Source organism: Haemorhous mexicanus, chromosome 2 (assembly GCF_027477595.1).
Source record: "Haemorhous mexicanus isolate bHaeMex1 chromosome 2, bHaeMex1.pri, whole genome shotgun sequence".
Classification (NCBI taxonomy): domain Eukaryota; kingdom Metazoa; phylum Chordata; class Aves; order Passeriformes; family Fringillidae; genus Haemorhous; species Haemorhous mexicanus.
The window spans coordinates 18878410-18895478 of record NC_082342.1 but is presented as its reverse complement, the minus strand read 5'-3'; the positions used below and the strand labels follow the sequence as shown (position 1 = coordinate 18895478).

The window sequence follows — 17069 nt, the reverse complement described above, 5'->3', positions numbered from 1 at the left end:
AAATTTCACATAGGTGAAAAAAGACCATCTAGGGACAGATTTAATTGTGAAAGTCTGTGGCATCCTTCCCCAACTCATGTTTCTTGATGAAAGCAGTGCTCAGTAATAATAATAGGAGGATAAAAAATGTCTTTACATCAGCAATTATGGCATGTGCACAGAGCCTTGAGACAATCACCATCACAACAGTATTTCAAGGAGATGGATGAAGTTTACAGCAGCAAGTATCCGGTGCTTCCACTGCCAATCTCTGACTGTAACAACTCAAACCTGCAGGGAACTTTATTCCCAACACAACCTCTGCCATGCAAAGTGCCTAGAAAAGCTTTCAAACACAAGCACGTGAAAGACACAGAATTTAAAAGCAACATTTTATGAGCTGACAAGACTTGCAGGGCAAGAGCCCTTGGCTATGTGAGCTCCGCAGGTGCAACTCAAACTGCAGTTGTCTGCAGCACCTGGCAGCTGGCATCCCTTATCCCATCCCTTTGGATGCAGTGGGGCTGCTGCATAGCTTTCTGATGAAGAGGGTGCATTCACTGGAGGGAAAGCCATACTGCTGCATGTCTGATCCCACAGGCTGCCCCCATGTGTGCCTGCTGCCTTCGGCGAGGCTGTATGAACAAGGTAATTGGAAAAGCCCGTATTAGGTTTATTTGAAGATTTCTTCTGTAATTATGGAGAAAAAAAGTGTAATTGTCTGGGGGCTGCCTTTTCCTCCTTCAATGAAAAAAATTAGAAATGTGTTGAGTTTTATTTTGCAAGTTAAAGTTTAGCATGAGCTCTTGTGAATGTTTTAGGTCTAATATGCACTACTAAAGTTTGGTTTGGCTTTAAAAAAAAAAAAGTGAATTTAAGCCATGCACTACAAAATTAACCTGGCCAAATACTCATAAACTGTGAATCTACTCTCACAATAATCTGCTAGGAGGAAGAAATAATTAAATAATTTATCAGGTTTCAAAAACCTGCTGGGTACCTGGCTCTGGCACTGATGGGCTTTCCTACAGAGAACTGGGGCACAAGAAAGGCCTGGGTAGCCCAGCTTTGCTGCTCCATTCACTTCCCAGCAGGATCCCACCCCCTCTGCCTATCTTTTTGCAGAAGCTGTGTTTGATGCACAGCCATAGTCCAGGAAAACTGTTGTTAAAATACTAAATAAAAAACCACTGCAGGTTTTTCAGAGTTATGCAGTAGCTTGGGAAGGTGTGAGATACTGTCCCTCCCACTGAAAATCTGTGGTATGTTTTGCCACTGACGTCTACCAAGTGTTCAGCCTCTCAAAAAAAGAGGAGAGAAAGGCAAGATAATTGAAAAGCAAGGTGAAAGACTTGCAAGTGAAGCTTAGTGTTCCCAACTTCCTGCAACAACATAAAGAAAACCATCCAAGGAAGAAATCTGTCTCTACCAAATATAAAGCATTTTCAGTGGGACAAAAAACCCAAACAGTTCTTTTTAAACAGCTTTTATGCTGTTTATGTCCCTTGTATCTCAATGGAAACGTATTTCCAGTGGCTGAGATTTGTGGGATGCTGGTTTAGTGCTGGATACAAATGCACATTCCAGGCATGCCACCACATCCTCCCACAAGCACTGTCAGGTGACAAGCCAGCAATGCTGAGGGACACCTATCTATGTCTGAGGCAACTCACAGCATCTAAAAAATTCAATCTGCCACTTTCTATTTATCTTAAGACTGTTGAAATAGCTGTATTTGTGGTTTTATTTATCAAAAGTACTAAAAAGTTGCTCATCTTGCAAAGCACACTGAGTATTTTCTGAGGAATACATCTTCATCACATCATTAAAGATGCTTTTAAATCCCTGCTGGCAACCCTCGGCCTTCAACTAGAGAACCACTGTGTCAAGGTGGAACAGGAAATATTATTTTTTCTTCTAGGTTCTTTAAATTAGTTGTAGATTAACAGAATCCATGAACATGAAGCTACTGCTTTTATATTGACTCTTGTGTATTACGGTGTTTTCAAGGTTCTCACCCATGAAACATATCACGAGTAAAATCCTCATAAATTAGTTATTTCAAAAATGCAACCCTTCATCCCTAAGGATGACTTCCTTGCTGGCATGAATTTCTGCACAAAAAATAAGTAGTTACCTTCATTTTGAAAGATCCCAGAGCTCAATTAACTATGTCCTAAATGTGGTGCACTACAGACAATTACTAGCAAAGATGTTTTGAAAAAAACTACGTATCAAGATTAAACAGTCACACAGCAAATGCTTCCCTCCATTACTTTCCAGTGTACAACTATGCCTTGTGCCAGCCAAGCATGGTGTATTTTCTTAAGACAGCAAGAAGAATTTTCTTAATTACTGATTCAAATAAGGATGAGCACTCTTTATTTATGATGTACTTGCAGGGAAGCACTCATTAGCAACACTTACACTAAGTGCCAAATACATCTGTCATCTGGGAGCAATGGGATGGTTCAGAGTTGCATCACCCCTCAAGCACCTCACACATTATTTCTAACTGAAAAGTTACTGCTGTAGTCATTGAAGCAAAACACAGCATCCATTCCAAGCCACAGACTTGAACTGCAATTTCTGTTTTTAGACCACTTGGCAAACCTTGCTCTTGAAATTGGAACCTCTTGAAGACAATGAATTGTCCATCTGCTGTGATGGTAATTTCCCTGCCACCTTAGTTCTGCTAGAAAACTCTGCTCTTCAAAACAAAAGTAAACACAGCCTTGTTGCCACAACCTGTCAATTTCTGTACTGCCTACTGAAACCTGAAAGCTCATGAAGGTACAACTTCACATCGAGTTCCCAGCTGGGTTTGTTTCACTTTGTACTACAGAAATCTATCTCAGCAGCTGCAGGCAAGCACAGAGCCCACACAAAGTTGTCGAGACATTGACAAACTTTTTTCCACCCTGAAGTGGAGAGGCTTGTAGTGAAAGAACCTCCTCCTGCCAGAGCCCAGCTTCATGACAAACACTACGGCTGGGAGTCCCACACTAGATGAATCATGCATGTAACGGGGAATTGTCTGTCTGTCAAGAGAGATATGCAGTGAATTTGCTTCAAATGACGTATTTCTGACTGATGCCAATGGCAATGGCATGCTGCAGGCTGCCTGAATCAATGACATTGGTTTTGCAAGACTGAAAACACATGAACTCCAAAGTCATTTACAAAAGCCATTACTGGACATTGAAACCAAAACTAAGTATCCTAAACTATTGACAGATTGGCAGTATTTGATTTCCAAAGTCTTCTTAACTCCTAAAAACAGCAGAGTGTTTTAATAACAAAGTTGTGCTGACTAGGCATTAAGGGAACCCATCTTTAATAGGAAGGAAAGGAATTGATGCTCAGATTGGTCTGACTGTAGCCTGATGGTCTGCTGTCTTCGGTGGCCATATATGAAACTTGTACTCCAAAGATGTACTTCAAAAACTTCTTTTGGAGTGGAAGGACACCTCCCAGGACCTCAGGTTTTCTCTTTCTCCCCCTTTTTGTTTTCTAAAATTGGATGTTGTTTGATAGCAACCTGCCTTCTCTTAATGTGCTGAAATGCTAAGCATGTCATTCTGACTCAACCGGCTTGACTTTTGAGTCTATTTCAATTAGTTCCTCTTTTTTCACAGGCTGACAAATAAGCTGAAGTGCTGCTCTATATGGAATACATTTTGTATTTTGTACTTCATATAGGCTGGATTTTCAACTGGAATTTCAGCTGGGCTTGCAGCCACAACACTGCAGGCCAGTGCACTTCTGCTGAACATCTAATAATTCTTTAATCAGAAAACAACCAATAAAGCCTTGATGAAATTTCAAGTATATTTTAAATACAACTGTATTAGAGTTCAATTTCTTACTGTTGCTGTGCCAAAAACAGTCCACAAAAAAAAAAAGAATTTGACACTGGATAGAAGGTAGATGTTGTATCTTACAGGTTTTATTTCAGTAAACAAAACAAAACAGAACTTTGCAGCAGAGACAGGAATGCATCTCATAGTTTGTTACAAAGTGCTAGTGTCCTACTGGAGAATCGACAGCCACCTGAGCTGGTGTATAGCATGGCTACTGTATGCCCAGGTACAGTGCGTGTCTCACTCGATGTTGTCACATTGTAGGAAAAAAAGGTCTCTCTGAAAGCAGGGTTAGCTGTACATTAAAAAACTCTGGAATGAACAACGAAAGGGACCCAACAATGCAATCAAGGGGAGAATAGCAGTGTCTAGCAAAGCATGGTGCTTGAGGTGGATGATGCCTTTCCATCCTGTGTTTTTCTAGAAGTATTAGTGGAAATTTACCTTACCTGACAGTTAAGACTCAGTGAAATGCCATGCAGTTGGAAAAAGCAACCTGAGTGAGAGCTGGGTAACAAATCAGATCTAGATGCTCTGAGAATTAGCTGAATTCAGCAGTTTTTTAGTTGGAAGAAACAAATGAGAACAGAGGAGAAAAGATGGGACTTCAAGGAATGAAGACACCTGTTTTAAGGTAATTTAGTAATAAAAAAAAGTGAATAGTGACTGCAAGGTCCCTAACAAGGCATCCAATACTGACAGAACTTACATTTCTTAAAATTGCTTATATTTTTTTTGCTCACTGAATCAGAACTTTCCTTCCCCTTTCCCATGACCTTTACATGGCCTTTAAGGCTGAAGCTTTTCCATTCCTGGCGTTTCTTTGCAGAGATACTGATGCATACCCAGTAAAGGCAGTGCAAGATTGCATATGTTTCTTCTTTCCTGAGTAAATAGCACATAGATAAAAAAACCCTAAAGGTTTCCCCTTCTGCTGCTTTTGACTCAGATACAGATCTGCACCCATGTGAGCAGCCAGGGTCTACTGGCTTCATGAAGTCTGTTCTGGGGTCCTCTGTGATCAAAAAATACATGGCAATCAAGGAGGTTTCAGGCATCCAAGGACAGAAAATGAGATCTCAAACAGTCTAATTTTCAAACCTCAAGAGGGTAAAATATATGCACAGAGCAGATTCCTGGTTTAAACAAGTTTTCAAAGTAGTGGGAACCTACTACCTTTACGTTTAGGCATTGATGTCACTTGCTACTTATTTCTAAAAGAGAAACCATTCCTGAGTAAGTTCTCTTATGTCCAAAGACTGAAATCATAGCAAGAGCTTTTTCTTTGGGACGACTTATCTTTTATCTCTGTTGACTATCAACAAGCTTCCCAATTGTGCAAAGAAGACAAAATCCATAAAACTGAAGTAGATACCTAAAAAGCTCAGAAGAAAATGCAAACTTTTCTTCAAAAGCCTAACTGCACTGAGTCCTGTCTCTCTCTGTCCCACAATCTCCAGCTACATGCAATGTAAGTCCACAGAATTCTGGGGCACCTGAATGGATCTGTGGATCTTCTAAGCAATGTCAAAGTGCTGAGCGGGGCTCAGAAGTTCTAAATAATAAAATGGAAGCTCCCAGTACAGACACATGTAAGGAAGAACAATTGGGCAGAAGTTCTTTGCAAAGTAAATGACGTCTTCACAGTCATTGTGTAGAAGCTGAGTGGATGATCTGACAGAAAACTACAGCATACAGTTCTGAGGATCCATCTCTGGGTTTTGGCATCTTCCATTTTCTGGTGAAAATGAGCTTGTTTAAATATAAACACCCCAACAAGTTTATACTGTAGCTAAAACCAAATTCTGCAAATACTGCTACCTCAGCCTATGTTAAAGTAAACAATCATTTGATGGTAAAGCAAGTTAAGTATCAAAGAAGCTCCATTTGAATAGTACTTATTTGCAATCCTTAGTTTTAAATGGGAAACTGTTTACAGGCACATGCTAGATAACCAAAATAGAATGAAAATAAATCTATTTAAAGGTCCTTATTAAATATTTCAAATATTTTATTAAATCTTTTATTCAGCTTCATTATCACAGTTTGATGTACTTTAGCATGTTATACACATGACTTAACATGTGCTTAGAAGTATCAAATTAGAGGTTTTTTGAGTAAAGTATGACATTCTATAAAAGCGCTTACTGACTTAACTACACACAACTAAGAATGCAGTAGCTCTGTTATACTATTGATGGAGATGAACTATTGTAAGGCATGTTTACACCAAACTTTGGAGAGAATAAAACTATTTACTAGGTCAAAATTCAGTGGAAATACATGTGAGAACAGAATTTGAAGGATTGGGCTCCAAGATAAAAGATCATAGCAAATCAGTTGTGTTGAAACTGTCAACAGATACTGGTTATTAAAAGCAAGCACTGCTGAGAAAGAAGGTTTTTGTAGCATCCAGGTCAGCAGGATCTGTGCTTTTTTCAGACGTGATTTCTGAAACTCACACCTTATGCTGTGTGATGTGAAGAAAAGATACCAAAATCTAGAAAGGAAGTTGGAAAACTATCGTCTGAAAAACTTCAAAGTTGTTTTATGAGCAAACATGGGAACACTTTAGCACAGAGTACATGCTGGAAGCCACTGCACTCTGCTGTGTGTATGTGTACATACACACATGTGCAGACACATGCATGTACATGCCTGTCCTGCTTTTGTTGCCCTCAAAGACCCAACCACTGATTGGAGTATAGCAGTACTGAGGGGCAAACAAGGTTTCAGCTTGGAGATGAAAAAAACAGACAAGCATTACATTCGGGAGCCCAGTCAGTTTTCCTGAACAGATGTGGTTTTCCCAGTGGAGTACAGCACAGGTCTGCTGGTATGTGCTAAACAACCAAGATCCAGAAACTACAATATAATTCTTCGGAAGAACTCCACAAATGTTAAGCTATTTGCAGCAGTTTTTAAAATTCCACCTCAATGAAGGTCCTAGGTCATGATGATATGCTTCCCCCAGGAACATTATGCAAGCCTATGCTTAAATCCAAGAGCATAGTGGTCTGTGATCGGGGATCCCACAACCGTCACAGTACCAACAACAATGCTGCCCCTTAAGGAAGAAGGGTTTCCAGCCCAAGCCTGGGTGTGTTGCTGAGTGGAGATCTCATGTCAAGTCTTCCTAGATTGCTGCTATCAAAGCATTAGTGGGGGAACATGAAATAGACACCTGTCTTATAAGCTTCTTCAAAGTTGTCAATTCAGTACAGAATACCGAGTATATAAATGACTATGATAGTACTTCGGTGAGACCATAAACCTCACTGCGCCTTTTTCTAGGGGAATTCAGGGGAGGAGGCAAGTAACACTTTCACAGCCTAAATATGTACTTGTTCATGGTCCTGAAGTGTCCTGAAGGGCGTCAGCATCCTGGCAGCTGTAGTTGACAGTTCAAAAATATGTACAGGGTAGGGAGAATGCCATGAGTATTGCAAAACATGGCAAAGGAGCTCTACAATCTATCAAACAAGCACAGCTAACAAACAGCATGTAATGGATAACGTAAGGTGAACAACACCCAAGTTGCACAGTCAGGACTGCGAGCGTAAACTCCAGAAGTTGTTTCAAGAGCAGCACGTGGCTTACTCAACACCTCTGGAAACATCACAAGTCCACCACCCCTCAAGCACTGCATCTTCTGCTCTTACAGAAACTGATCTCGCTGAACCAAGCAGAGCTAGTGGATCCTGCAACCCATATGACTGTGGCAGAGATTGAACAAAAATGTTCCAGCAACATAGTTAGGCTACCACTGTATATTTAGCCTTTATGGTGTCTGCGCTATATAAATGTTGCTCTTGGAAAATAAAGCACACAACAATATACAAATGGTATCAATGGCCAAAAAGATTACATGATCAAGCCTGAAAGCAAATGGAAGTTAACAAAAGTAGTCTTTTAGGAGAGGTAGCCATATTAGACTCAGCATTCAAAAAAAGGGAGTGCACTCAAAAGGGTCAACATACATTATAGTGTCTTGCAGACCCATCATGTTTCTGGTTTCCTACATCATTTTTTTGAAAAATGTACACACCCAGGCACACACGCGCACACACACACACACACACAGAGTCACACACACCCCCCCCTATATACACACATCTAAATTCTTTTCTAATTCCCCTTTGTTGCCATAACGTTGCCATACTGAGAATAAAGGACAGCTTTTCTTACATGCTCTTAGCTGCCCCATGTCTATAACTTGCTTTTAGTTGGTTCAGTATCTGTACAGCAGCTAAACAGGCAGTGGAAATTAAAATTGTTTCAATTAATATCCTGTTGCAAAAGACAGCATCAAAACTATAAGGCATTCCCTTGTACTGATGTGATGCACAACTCTCTACTTGATACAAACTACAGAACGCTATTCAGCCTTGTGCTACAAAGGCAGCTTTCACCCAAATAATGAAGATCAAAGCTGGAATTTAAACACCACAAATCCACACACTTCTACCAGTCCCTTGTTCTTGTGCCCCTTTCCCACAACTCTTATCACTTTAATTTCAAAAGTCATGCACCACTGCTATAAAATAGAAACCCAAACTACCAAGAAATCTCTTGCTCCTGACTTTGGGATACCGTATTAGTACAAAAGAGCATTCAGAGAGCTTAAATAAATATATTCTTTTCTGAAATCACAGCACATTCAAGGGGTACTTACTGCCAAGAGCAGAGCATTAAGCAATCTCCATAGATGGATTCAGAATAATTTAGTCAGAAAAGACCTGTAAGATATGAAGTTTCGATTGATTTGGTCTAATACCTGGAAAATAGCCTACTGTGGGGATAAGAACCTGCATCTCAAATGTTCTGCAGAACATACTTCCCATATCTGAATACAGTACTAGAACAATTAAGAAGACATTACAGTAATTTTCTCCCAGCTTCTTAGATCTGTAGCTTCAGCTATGACAATGCATTTCATATGCCTCAGAACTATGAAATATCGAAGATGACTAAATAAATAAAAGCCAAGGAAAACTGGGACAGTACTGCATTTTACACTTGAGACAAGATTCCCCCCTCCCATGGATAAGTCACAGAGGACAACTACAGTAAATGCTTGTCTTTTTTTTAAAGAAAGATTTATACACAGGTTCAGATCCAGAAAATAATGTGAAATGCATAAATATTGATAGCTTTAGCTAAGTTAAAATGGGTTCAGTAAAGTATGATACAACATATTCAGAACAAACAAAGCAGAAAAGCATCATATTTTGGTTTGCTTGAGATATACATAAGGTGCAACAATTTCTTCTCTAGAGGCATTTGTGGACAACGTGTTAACAGGTAACAGTGTTTGCTGGTATACTGAAGTACACAAAATAGCAGTAAGATTTTCTGAAATGAAAGCAGCTGAAATTAATAAAAATTAAAACAAAACAACCAAGGAAAAAAATCCAACCCCAATACAGTAAGATATTGGTCTGAAGTTTTTGTTGTGCTAACAGACTTTGTTACCTGAAAATACTGATACCCCTTCAAATAGATTCAGGGAAAATTCTAGCTACTCAAATCAAGACATCACTCAGAGAACCAACAAAGGCAAATGCCTAGTGAACTATAAAGCTTTGCAGGATTTCTGCTACTCTCAGTGCCTAATCGCTTAAAAATTAAGCATATCTACAAAAAGGTTTGTAAGTATCTGAAAACAGTCATATCCAGTAAACTGACCCAACCCTACCCCCTTCTCTAAGGGAAAGTCAAGGAAAAGCAGATCAAGTAAGATATTAATTAATATAGAAAAAAGTAATTTTCTGTTTCTTTTAAAAAAGGTACCATTAATATACAGAAATATCTCCAGGAACAATATTGAAATTTAAATCGAGGAAGGATGGGGTGCTTTGACAAAAATATATCTACTCTAAAGGTTTCTAGAGAAATAAGTTAGTACCATTGTCAACGTTAAGGGCCTGCACTGTAACATATTTGGATTTCAGCTAATTATAAAGTGGTCCAAAACTCCAAAAGCCACCCTGCTGTGACCCACAAGTTTTAAGTCTTTTAAATTTTTCCTGTCTTGTTAAAATAACTTATAAAACTTTAATAAAATCTTATTTAAAATACCACCATAAGCTGCAATGGCATTATAGGGGCTCTTAGACATTTAGTCACCTGAATTTTTAAAAAAGCCTTTTCACTGACTCATTGGTTTGTAAATTTTGTTGTTCTTCTCTTGTTCCCTTCTTTCACCACATGTATCCTCGATGTTGCTGTTTCAGTGACACTTCCCCAGCTACGTTCCTTTTGTCAGACCTTTAATCCTTTCTTCGAACTCTTGTAGTACACTGTATATTGTTTCCTGACACTGAACCAGAGACTTTCGCTTAACTACAACAATGAAAGGTTAAACAATGCTAGCAAGCATTAATAGTTACTGTCCATATGGCTATTACATCAAATTAGTTACAAAATAACCTCAAAACACATTATCAATTCAGTCAAGTATAAATAAGAATGCCTGATAGAATGATGTAAACTTGCATCATTTAAAGACTTAATTCAAAGAACTTCAAACTCAATCTAATACTATCAAAAGTTCAGCCAGTGTGACGAAGACTAATAGAAAATTATTGCTGGAGTCCAATTTGGTAAATTGTTGTGCTACAATGCAAAAAGTAGGGAAACATCTTGTGCTATAGAAGAAGTACCCTGTTGGATTTGTAGCTTTAGATCAATTACTAGTGATCATTTTGCATCTATTGGTAGGAATCAATGCTTGGTTATGCAATAGTGTAAGTCAGAATAGTGAAGGTAACAGGCCAAGTGATACACTTGGCCTGCTTTTGGGATGCATTTATGACAGCAAAACACAAAAATTCAACACAAGCAGAGACAGAAACTGGCAGATGGATCTGTTTGGTAGTCTGAATCCAGTCAAATGCTACTCTTCAGTTGTAGTTTAACTGTATACAGCTTTCCACTTTATCAACATGAACTGTAATTGGCCCTTTTATGCAAACTCTGAAGCTGATTTGGACTGTGCATAGTAACTACAACAATGCCAGTGTCTGTAAAATGTATGTGTATTGGTGTACATTATATCGAAAAGTCATGGTTTTAAGTTATTCAGAACTGTGAAATAATACTAAGGTCACTTTTGAAAAACGCATTTGCAGTACTTTTTGTTTACAGGAAAGTTTTACCAAGTCACTCAGATATCTATGCAAAAATAAAGGAACCCTCCAAGGCATGAAAGACAAGTCAATTATCTGCAATATTTTCTTTTCCATACACCACACCTTTTTCTAATGCACATCATTCTGGTTATTCAAAGCTAAATTAAAAAGAAACAAACCCAAATGTAGCCTGTCAGAACTTTTCCCAGTAAACTCTACCACTCTGGTGGCAAATATAAAAGTGCAGAACATCTGGACCACGTGGCTGCCCAAACACCGCTAACAATGGTACATCTGTCCAGGCTGCCTTGAGTTCTCTGGAACAGGTTTTAAATTCATTCTACAATATAAACGTAGGCATAACCTATTAATATAAACCATCTTAGAACTTAAATCTTCATGTACAAAAATGACTAAGAATATCTAATAGTAACTAGTGCAGTGCGTCAGTGTTTTTGTTGGGGTTTTTTTTTTTTTTTTCATTTAGAATAACTAGATATTATATGAAACTAGTTGTCATACTCTCTGGTTGGTAAAAGAGATGCTTTGTGAGCTAACAGTAAAGGCAGCCTTTTTCACACCAACCATCTGTTTACTGTTTAAAAGCCTTCAATAGAAAGCAAGCTCTGGGATCACTCCACTCCATTTCAGTTCATTATTAGACAATATCACCCTCCTACGTACTGGGTTCCAATTTGAGGACCTGGCCCAAGTTGCTAACGTCTGGCTTCCAGTGAATTCTGGGCCACTCATAGCAATAAGCACTTTATTGCAGTCTCTAGTTCCATCATATGGACTGACTAGCTTCCCTTGGTAAAGACAAGGCTAGGATATTAGGTAAAGCACAATGTTTTACAATAAAGTGGAGCTTCACTGGTCAGCGCAGGAAATAAGCACTGGAGCCTGAGACATTTCATTTGGCTGTCCATCATGTGGGAGAGGTGTGGCCCTCTGACTTCTGCAAAAGAAGAAAAGAAAAGCCACCAATCAATACTTGGAGCACAGGAGGTGCTGTTACCAGACCAGAAAAGACAGGAAGCAGCAGCTGTAGGGTTTAGCACCAACAGGGACACGGCACCAGGGTAACTCCTCACTGCTGCAGGTGCTCACATACTCTGGTTACACCTGCTTTCAGAGGAGAACCTCCAACAGTAACACAATATCCCAAGGACAACCCATATCACAATGCAAAGGCAGGAAAAACCAGATGTGGTGGTATTTGACTACACAAAGCAAAATCCACAGCATAAGAGTAAGTTAAGAGCACACAAGTGCTGTGACTCATTTTGTAAGGGAGTTGCTGCAGCCCTCAGAAGCAGGGCAGATAGCACGTGTGGCAAAAGGTAAATGCACAGAAGCACAGATCATGTTAGTGTGAGTCAATAGACAGCTTTTAAGCAATATGGAAATACACTCATTAGCAGAGTTGCACTGGGATTCCTCCACGTTACCTGACTACATCAGCCTAGCAGATCTCTTTCACTACTACAGCAGTGTTAGTTTAAAAATTATCTCTTGGCACAGGGTATCATAAAAATATACTGTGCCAGAATTATGTGCTGGAAATCAACATCAGTCATGGGACCAAATGGACTTGGGGGAACTCCATTGCAGCTTGCCTTTTAAAATACATACACTAAGCATGTCACTGCCTGTTATTAACTCTCACAGGTGAGGTTCTATTCTTGTTACAGTATTTGTCATTGGTAGCAATGAAAATCTGGGACCTGCTTCTTATTTACACCAGGGACACTTCACCTCACTCTGGCCCAACTAAGACCCCCAGCACAGGTACTCATGTGCTTCACACAAGGGGAGTGCAATGAAGTGGCCTTGGCACAAAATGCAGCTCAGACTCACAGTGCTTAACCATGGCATGAACAAGGTAAACAAAGATAAGACTTCAAATGAAAACCTGTCAGACAACACTGCCAGAAGGACCCCATGTCCCAAGGCTCTATGAAACTATTTAAAAAAAACCCAAAAACATTCAGACACTGAAGAAACACATCAAGCAAACCTCCATTTTTTTTTCTTCACATTTCTGGATATTTGCAAATAAAGCGAGTTACAAAAAGTAACAACAGTTGGTAGAGTAGAAAACATAGAAGCATCTAGCCTGTAAGATTTAGGTTTCTGTTTTGACTTCCATTTGCCAAGTCAGTGAGAGACATGGTTAACTTTCTACTGTAAGAGTCCTCCCCTGTTGTCATTTCACACTCCTCAGGGTGATTACAAACTGGCATTTCCAACAGTTGTGGCATATTTGCCCATTTGCTGTTTTCAGGCCTTATGAAAGGTGCTGCATTGCCCGAGCTACGTAATGACATGGCAAAAGATGGGATTCAAAGAGAGAGACCCAAGCACAAAACTCTGAAAAACATTAGCTTGCTTCAACAAGGACAAGAGGAGGACAAGGCGGCACAAGGAAGAAAAACCACAGCAGAGCAAATCCTGTTGCTTTTGTGCATTTCTGGTCAGTGTTAACGGCAGTCAATGAAACCACGATGGTGTGAGTGAGAGCAGAGCTTAGCACAGCACTTCCACAAGTTCCATTTTGCGGCTTATGATGACAGACAGCCTGACTGCAGTGTGAAATCACTTCTCACCCAAAACAACACTGCTTAAGCAAGACAACAGCTTCTGCAGAGAGGAACCAGCAGATCTATTTCTTTTAGGATTCCTGAGCTTCTAAAAAACCTTTGAGGATTTGATGTGCAGCCTGAAAAAAAAGGACTGGGTTCATCTATGGGGCCCATGAGAGGAACAGTTAATTGAGGTTGTGAATGGTTTAATGAACTGCTGCCTTGAGGAGTTGCTTAAGCAGCCAGCAATCTATCAAATGGCATCTGCAGAGGCTGTGATGGTTTCAAGCTGGCCCAATGCTCCCTCAACAAGTTTTTTATTGCAGGAGAGGTTGGGGTTTCATATCCAGTAAGTTCCATGAAAGAACAACACTGGATAATCAAGAGCCAAAGAGGACCTGCTGTAATTGATCTACTCCCATCACAGGTCTGACCATTCTGTACTGATTCATAAGTAAGTAATTCTCCACCTGATCTGTATGGATGCAATTCTCCACCTGATCTACTCAATAACTGAGAGGACCAACCTAAGCTACCATGGCTTTCCATCAGCCACAGTTGTTCTTCTCCATGCTATTCAGCAGATGCTTTGCCTTCCACATAGCAAAGCACAAGAGTAAGAATTACTAGTTAGCTTCCCTCAGCCATGTTCAGCATTAAAAAAATAATCTCAAAATGTATTAAATTCTCTTCACCATCTTAGGTTTTAGGCCACTAGAAAATGCAAATCAGGATGTAGTAGCTATTTAAATCTGCTATTATCTGACACATAGAGCCCCTTTACATACATAAATTGGTACATAAGCTTACTGGGAAGGATCCTTTTACTAACTGCTAAACAGGTTACACTGTCATTTAGGTGAAGACTAAACATGACTAAGCAAGTGTGGTAAAGCAGATATTCATAAAAAGCTGCGGAAGTGGAAACGCAGGCCAAATTAAACAGTCTGCTATTCACATGCTTTCTGAACAAGCTGTCAGCCACATGCCATTTACTTAAGACAACAAGAAGAAAAGAAAACTGTACCTGTGTACGTTTTCCATGGCTGCTACTTCTGCTAGAGCAGCTAAGCTAAAAAACGCAGACACCGCTGGCATATCTGATGTAATACTATGATTTTCTTCTGCCTCTGTGTTTCTGGAGCATTCACTGTTGCAATCTGTTTCTGCACTTAATGATTTTTGAAGAGTACTTTGTGGCAGTTCTTTTGGCTTCTCCTCTGCAAAGAAAGAAAGTTAAGCATGCAGACGTAGTCCATAAATTCACTGCAGCCTACTGATATGCTGACTAGTCTGGAGTTAACAAAACCTGTACCTTTAGGACTTTGATTCTGCTGGTGTCATCTGGTTCATGCTGTAACCTCTTCTGACTCAAGCTACTGGGTCAGAAGCACAGTATGAAGCAGATTACTGATTTTGTATTCAACTGAATTTGATCTTTTCAGTCAGGCAAGAGAGCTTTTGTGTATGTTTTAGATATGGCAGTCCTGAAAGATTTTCTTACTGGAGAACTCCAACAAGGACTCTGGCATTAACTGTCATACTATGAAATTCAGTTTTACAACCTATAATCAGGTGCAGTGCAATTTCTTTGCTGGACTGGAAACAAATTGTGAAAGGTAACCATTCTCCATTTCTCTATGCATCAGTGCACAGTTCTTAGAGTGAAATACCCAGGGAGAAAAGACAAATTTGGTCATTCACACAAAAGAAGTTGGCCATCATGGACTCAGTGATTTCCCAAGTTGGTTGATACCTGTATTTTAAATAATGACCATTCTAAGCAGGTAAGAAAAAAAACTAATTAAAAACCACTGTCCTGACAGGTTGCTTGCACCCTCAAACCTTCTCCAACCATTCAGTTTTAATGAAATTTTAACTCCAGTTTCCTTACCCAGTGTCCCTGCTGCTGGTGACACTCGCCCATCTGCTGTTCGGACAAGATGCGTGATCTTAGTTTTCCTTGCTTTCCTTTTCTGGCTGCCAACTAAAGGCTCATGCATCATTGCTGGCTCTGTAGTGTTTAGGGCAGATATAGAAATTTTATTCTTCCAGGCACTCTCACTGGAATTTCTGTCCTCTAATAGTATGGCTGGAAGAGAATAAAAACACAACTTTAGATGTAGAATAATTCAGCCACTAGCTACATTCATTTTGCATCTATCTGCATAAAACTGTTCCACACAGGTACTCAAGAGCATAACCCATGCCAAGACATGATCTGAATGCCAGAGATGTTTGCAGTGAAGTAACAGAATCCACCTTAAAGATATACTGAAGGTTCAAGTTTCTAATATTTGCCAAGAAAACTGAGATTGGCAGCAGCACTTGAGAGGGAGCAAGGTATTGCTCTGTATAAAACATTCTGCAACAGATATCAGCAAGCAGGTAAGAGACAAAATGTATTTAAGGAACGAAGAGGGTCCTCACATAAGCTTATCTTAGCTCACAGACGGACTGACAAGCAGAATTCAGCAATTCCTGACTAAAACCTAGTCTTATCTCTTTAGTCACGCTACATCAACTCCTCTAAGAAAGGGAAATACTGCCTTTTACAAAATAACAAACCTTAAAAAAACCCCAAAGGCTGCAAATAAAAAAGCATAACTTGATCACAGCTGAAGACAAGCATGCTAATAAAGGAAGTAAGCATGGGATAGAATACCATGACAGAAATACTGCCCATATAAATTAGAGAATGAGAAAGGAACAGTTTAAATCTTTCTCAGCAGCTCCAGTGTTGATGTTCTGAAGTAGCTTTTTACCCTGAACTGGAACGTGATCCCAAATTTTCCCTCAACTAAAGAGTTTACAAAGAAACTAGTTCACAAGAAACTGGTCAGGCAGCAATCACAAAACATATTTAAGCTTTCAAAGTCTGAGCTCAGTGCCTAGTAGTCAACTTTGTAATTTGCATTGATTCAATAAGCCATTCTGCTGATCCCACAGGGTATCACTAGTACATAAACGCAATCTGTGCCATCTTTTCCCCTTCTGTGATAAAGTGTTATGAAGCCTGCCCCATCTGTGATCTCTGTCAGCTAGGGTTAGAAAGAAGCTACAGGTAGTGAATGGAATGCTCAAGTAAATTTTTACAGGTGCCTGTCTAACCTGTTTTGAAATTGGGAACACTCATGATACCTGCACCAAGTTCTTGAGGTATCTTTTCGCAGTACATTGCCATCTTGAATGATTACGTATTTTTTCCTAATGCCTGCACCTCATCCCACCTGCAGCATTTTCAACTCATTATTTTCTTTACTCCCTGTCAGCTTATATTCCATCTCTTTGCAACAGTCCTTGAGATATTTTCCACAGCTGTTACTGTGGCTACCGTTAGCTTACTCTTCCCTCCAGCTTCTTTTAATCTTTCTCCCCATTTTAAAGACTTTTTAAAGACACATTTGTCACTTTTTAGGTAGTTTGACTAGCAAAAATTACACACACAGAACTGAAGCCAGAATGCTGCTACTCTTTAGGAAGGGCTAAGAACTGAACAATTCCAATCT

At 39.5% G+C, this 17069-nt stretch overlaps 1 protein-coding gene across 12 annotated transcripts in view; it reads right to left on the bottom strand.

The window, feature by feature from the left end:
• Positions 1-3906: 3906 nt before the first annotated feature.
• Positions 3907-17069, bottom strand: part of BBX (BBX high mobility group box domain containing) — a 140348-nt gene continuing 127185 nt past the window's right edge. For all 12 annotated transcript variants that reach the window (XM_059837209.1, XM_059837173.1, XM_059837182.1 and 9 more), the window contains 3 exons: positions 15455-15652; positions 14588-14780; positions 3907-11933 (listed from right to left, as the gene is read on the bottom strand). In XM_059837209.1, the coding sequence (XP_059693192.1) occupies positions 11846-11933; positions 14588-14780; positions 15455-15652 (479 nt within the window). In that variant the 3' untranslated portion in view covers positions 3907-11845. The remainder of the gene's footprint in view (positions 11934-14587; positions 14781-15454; positions 15653-17069) is intronic.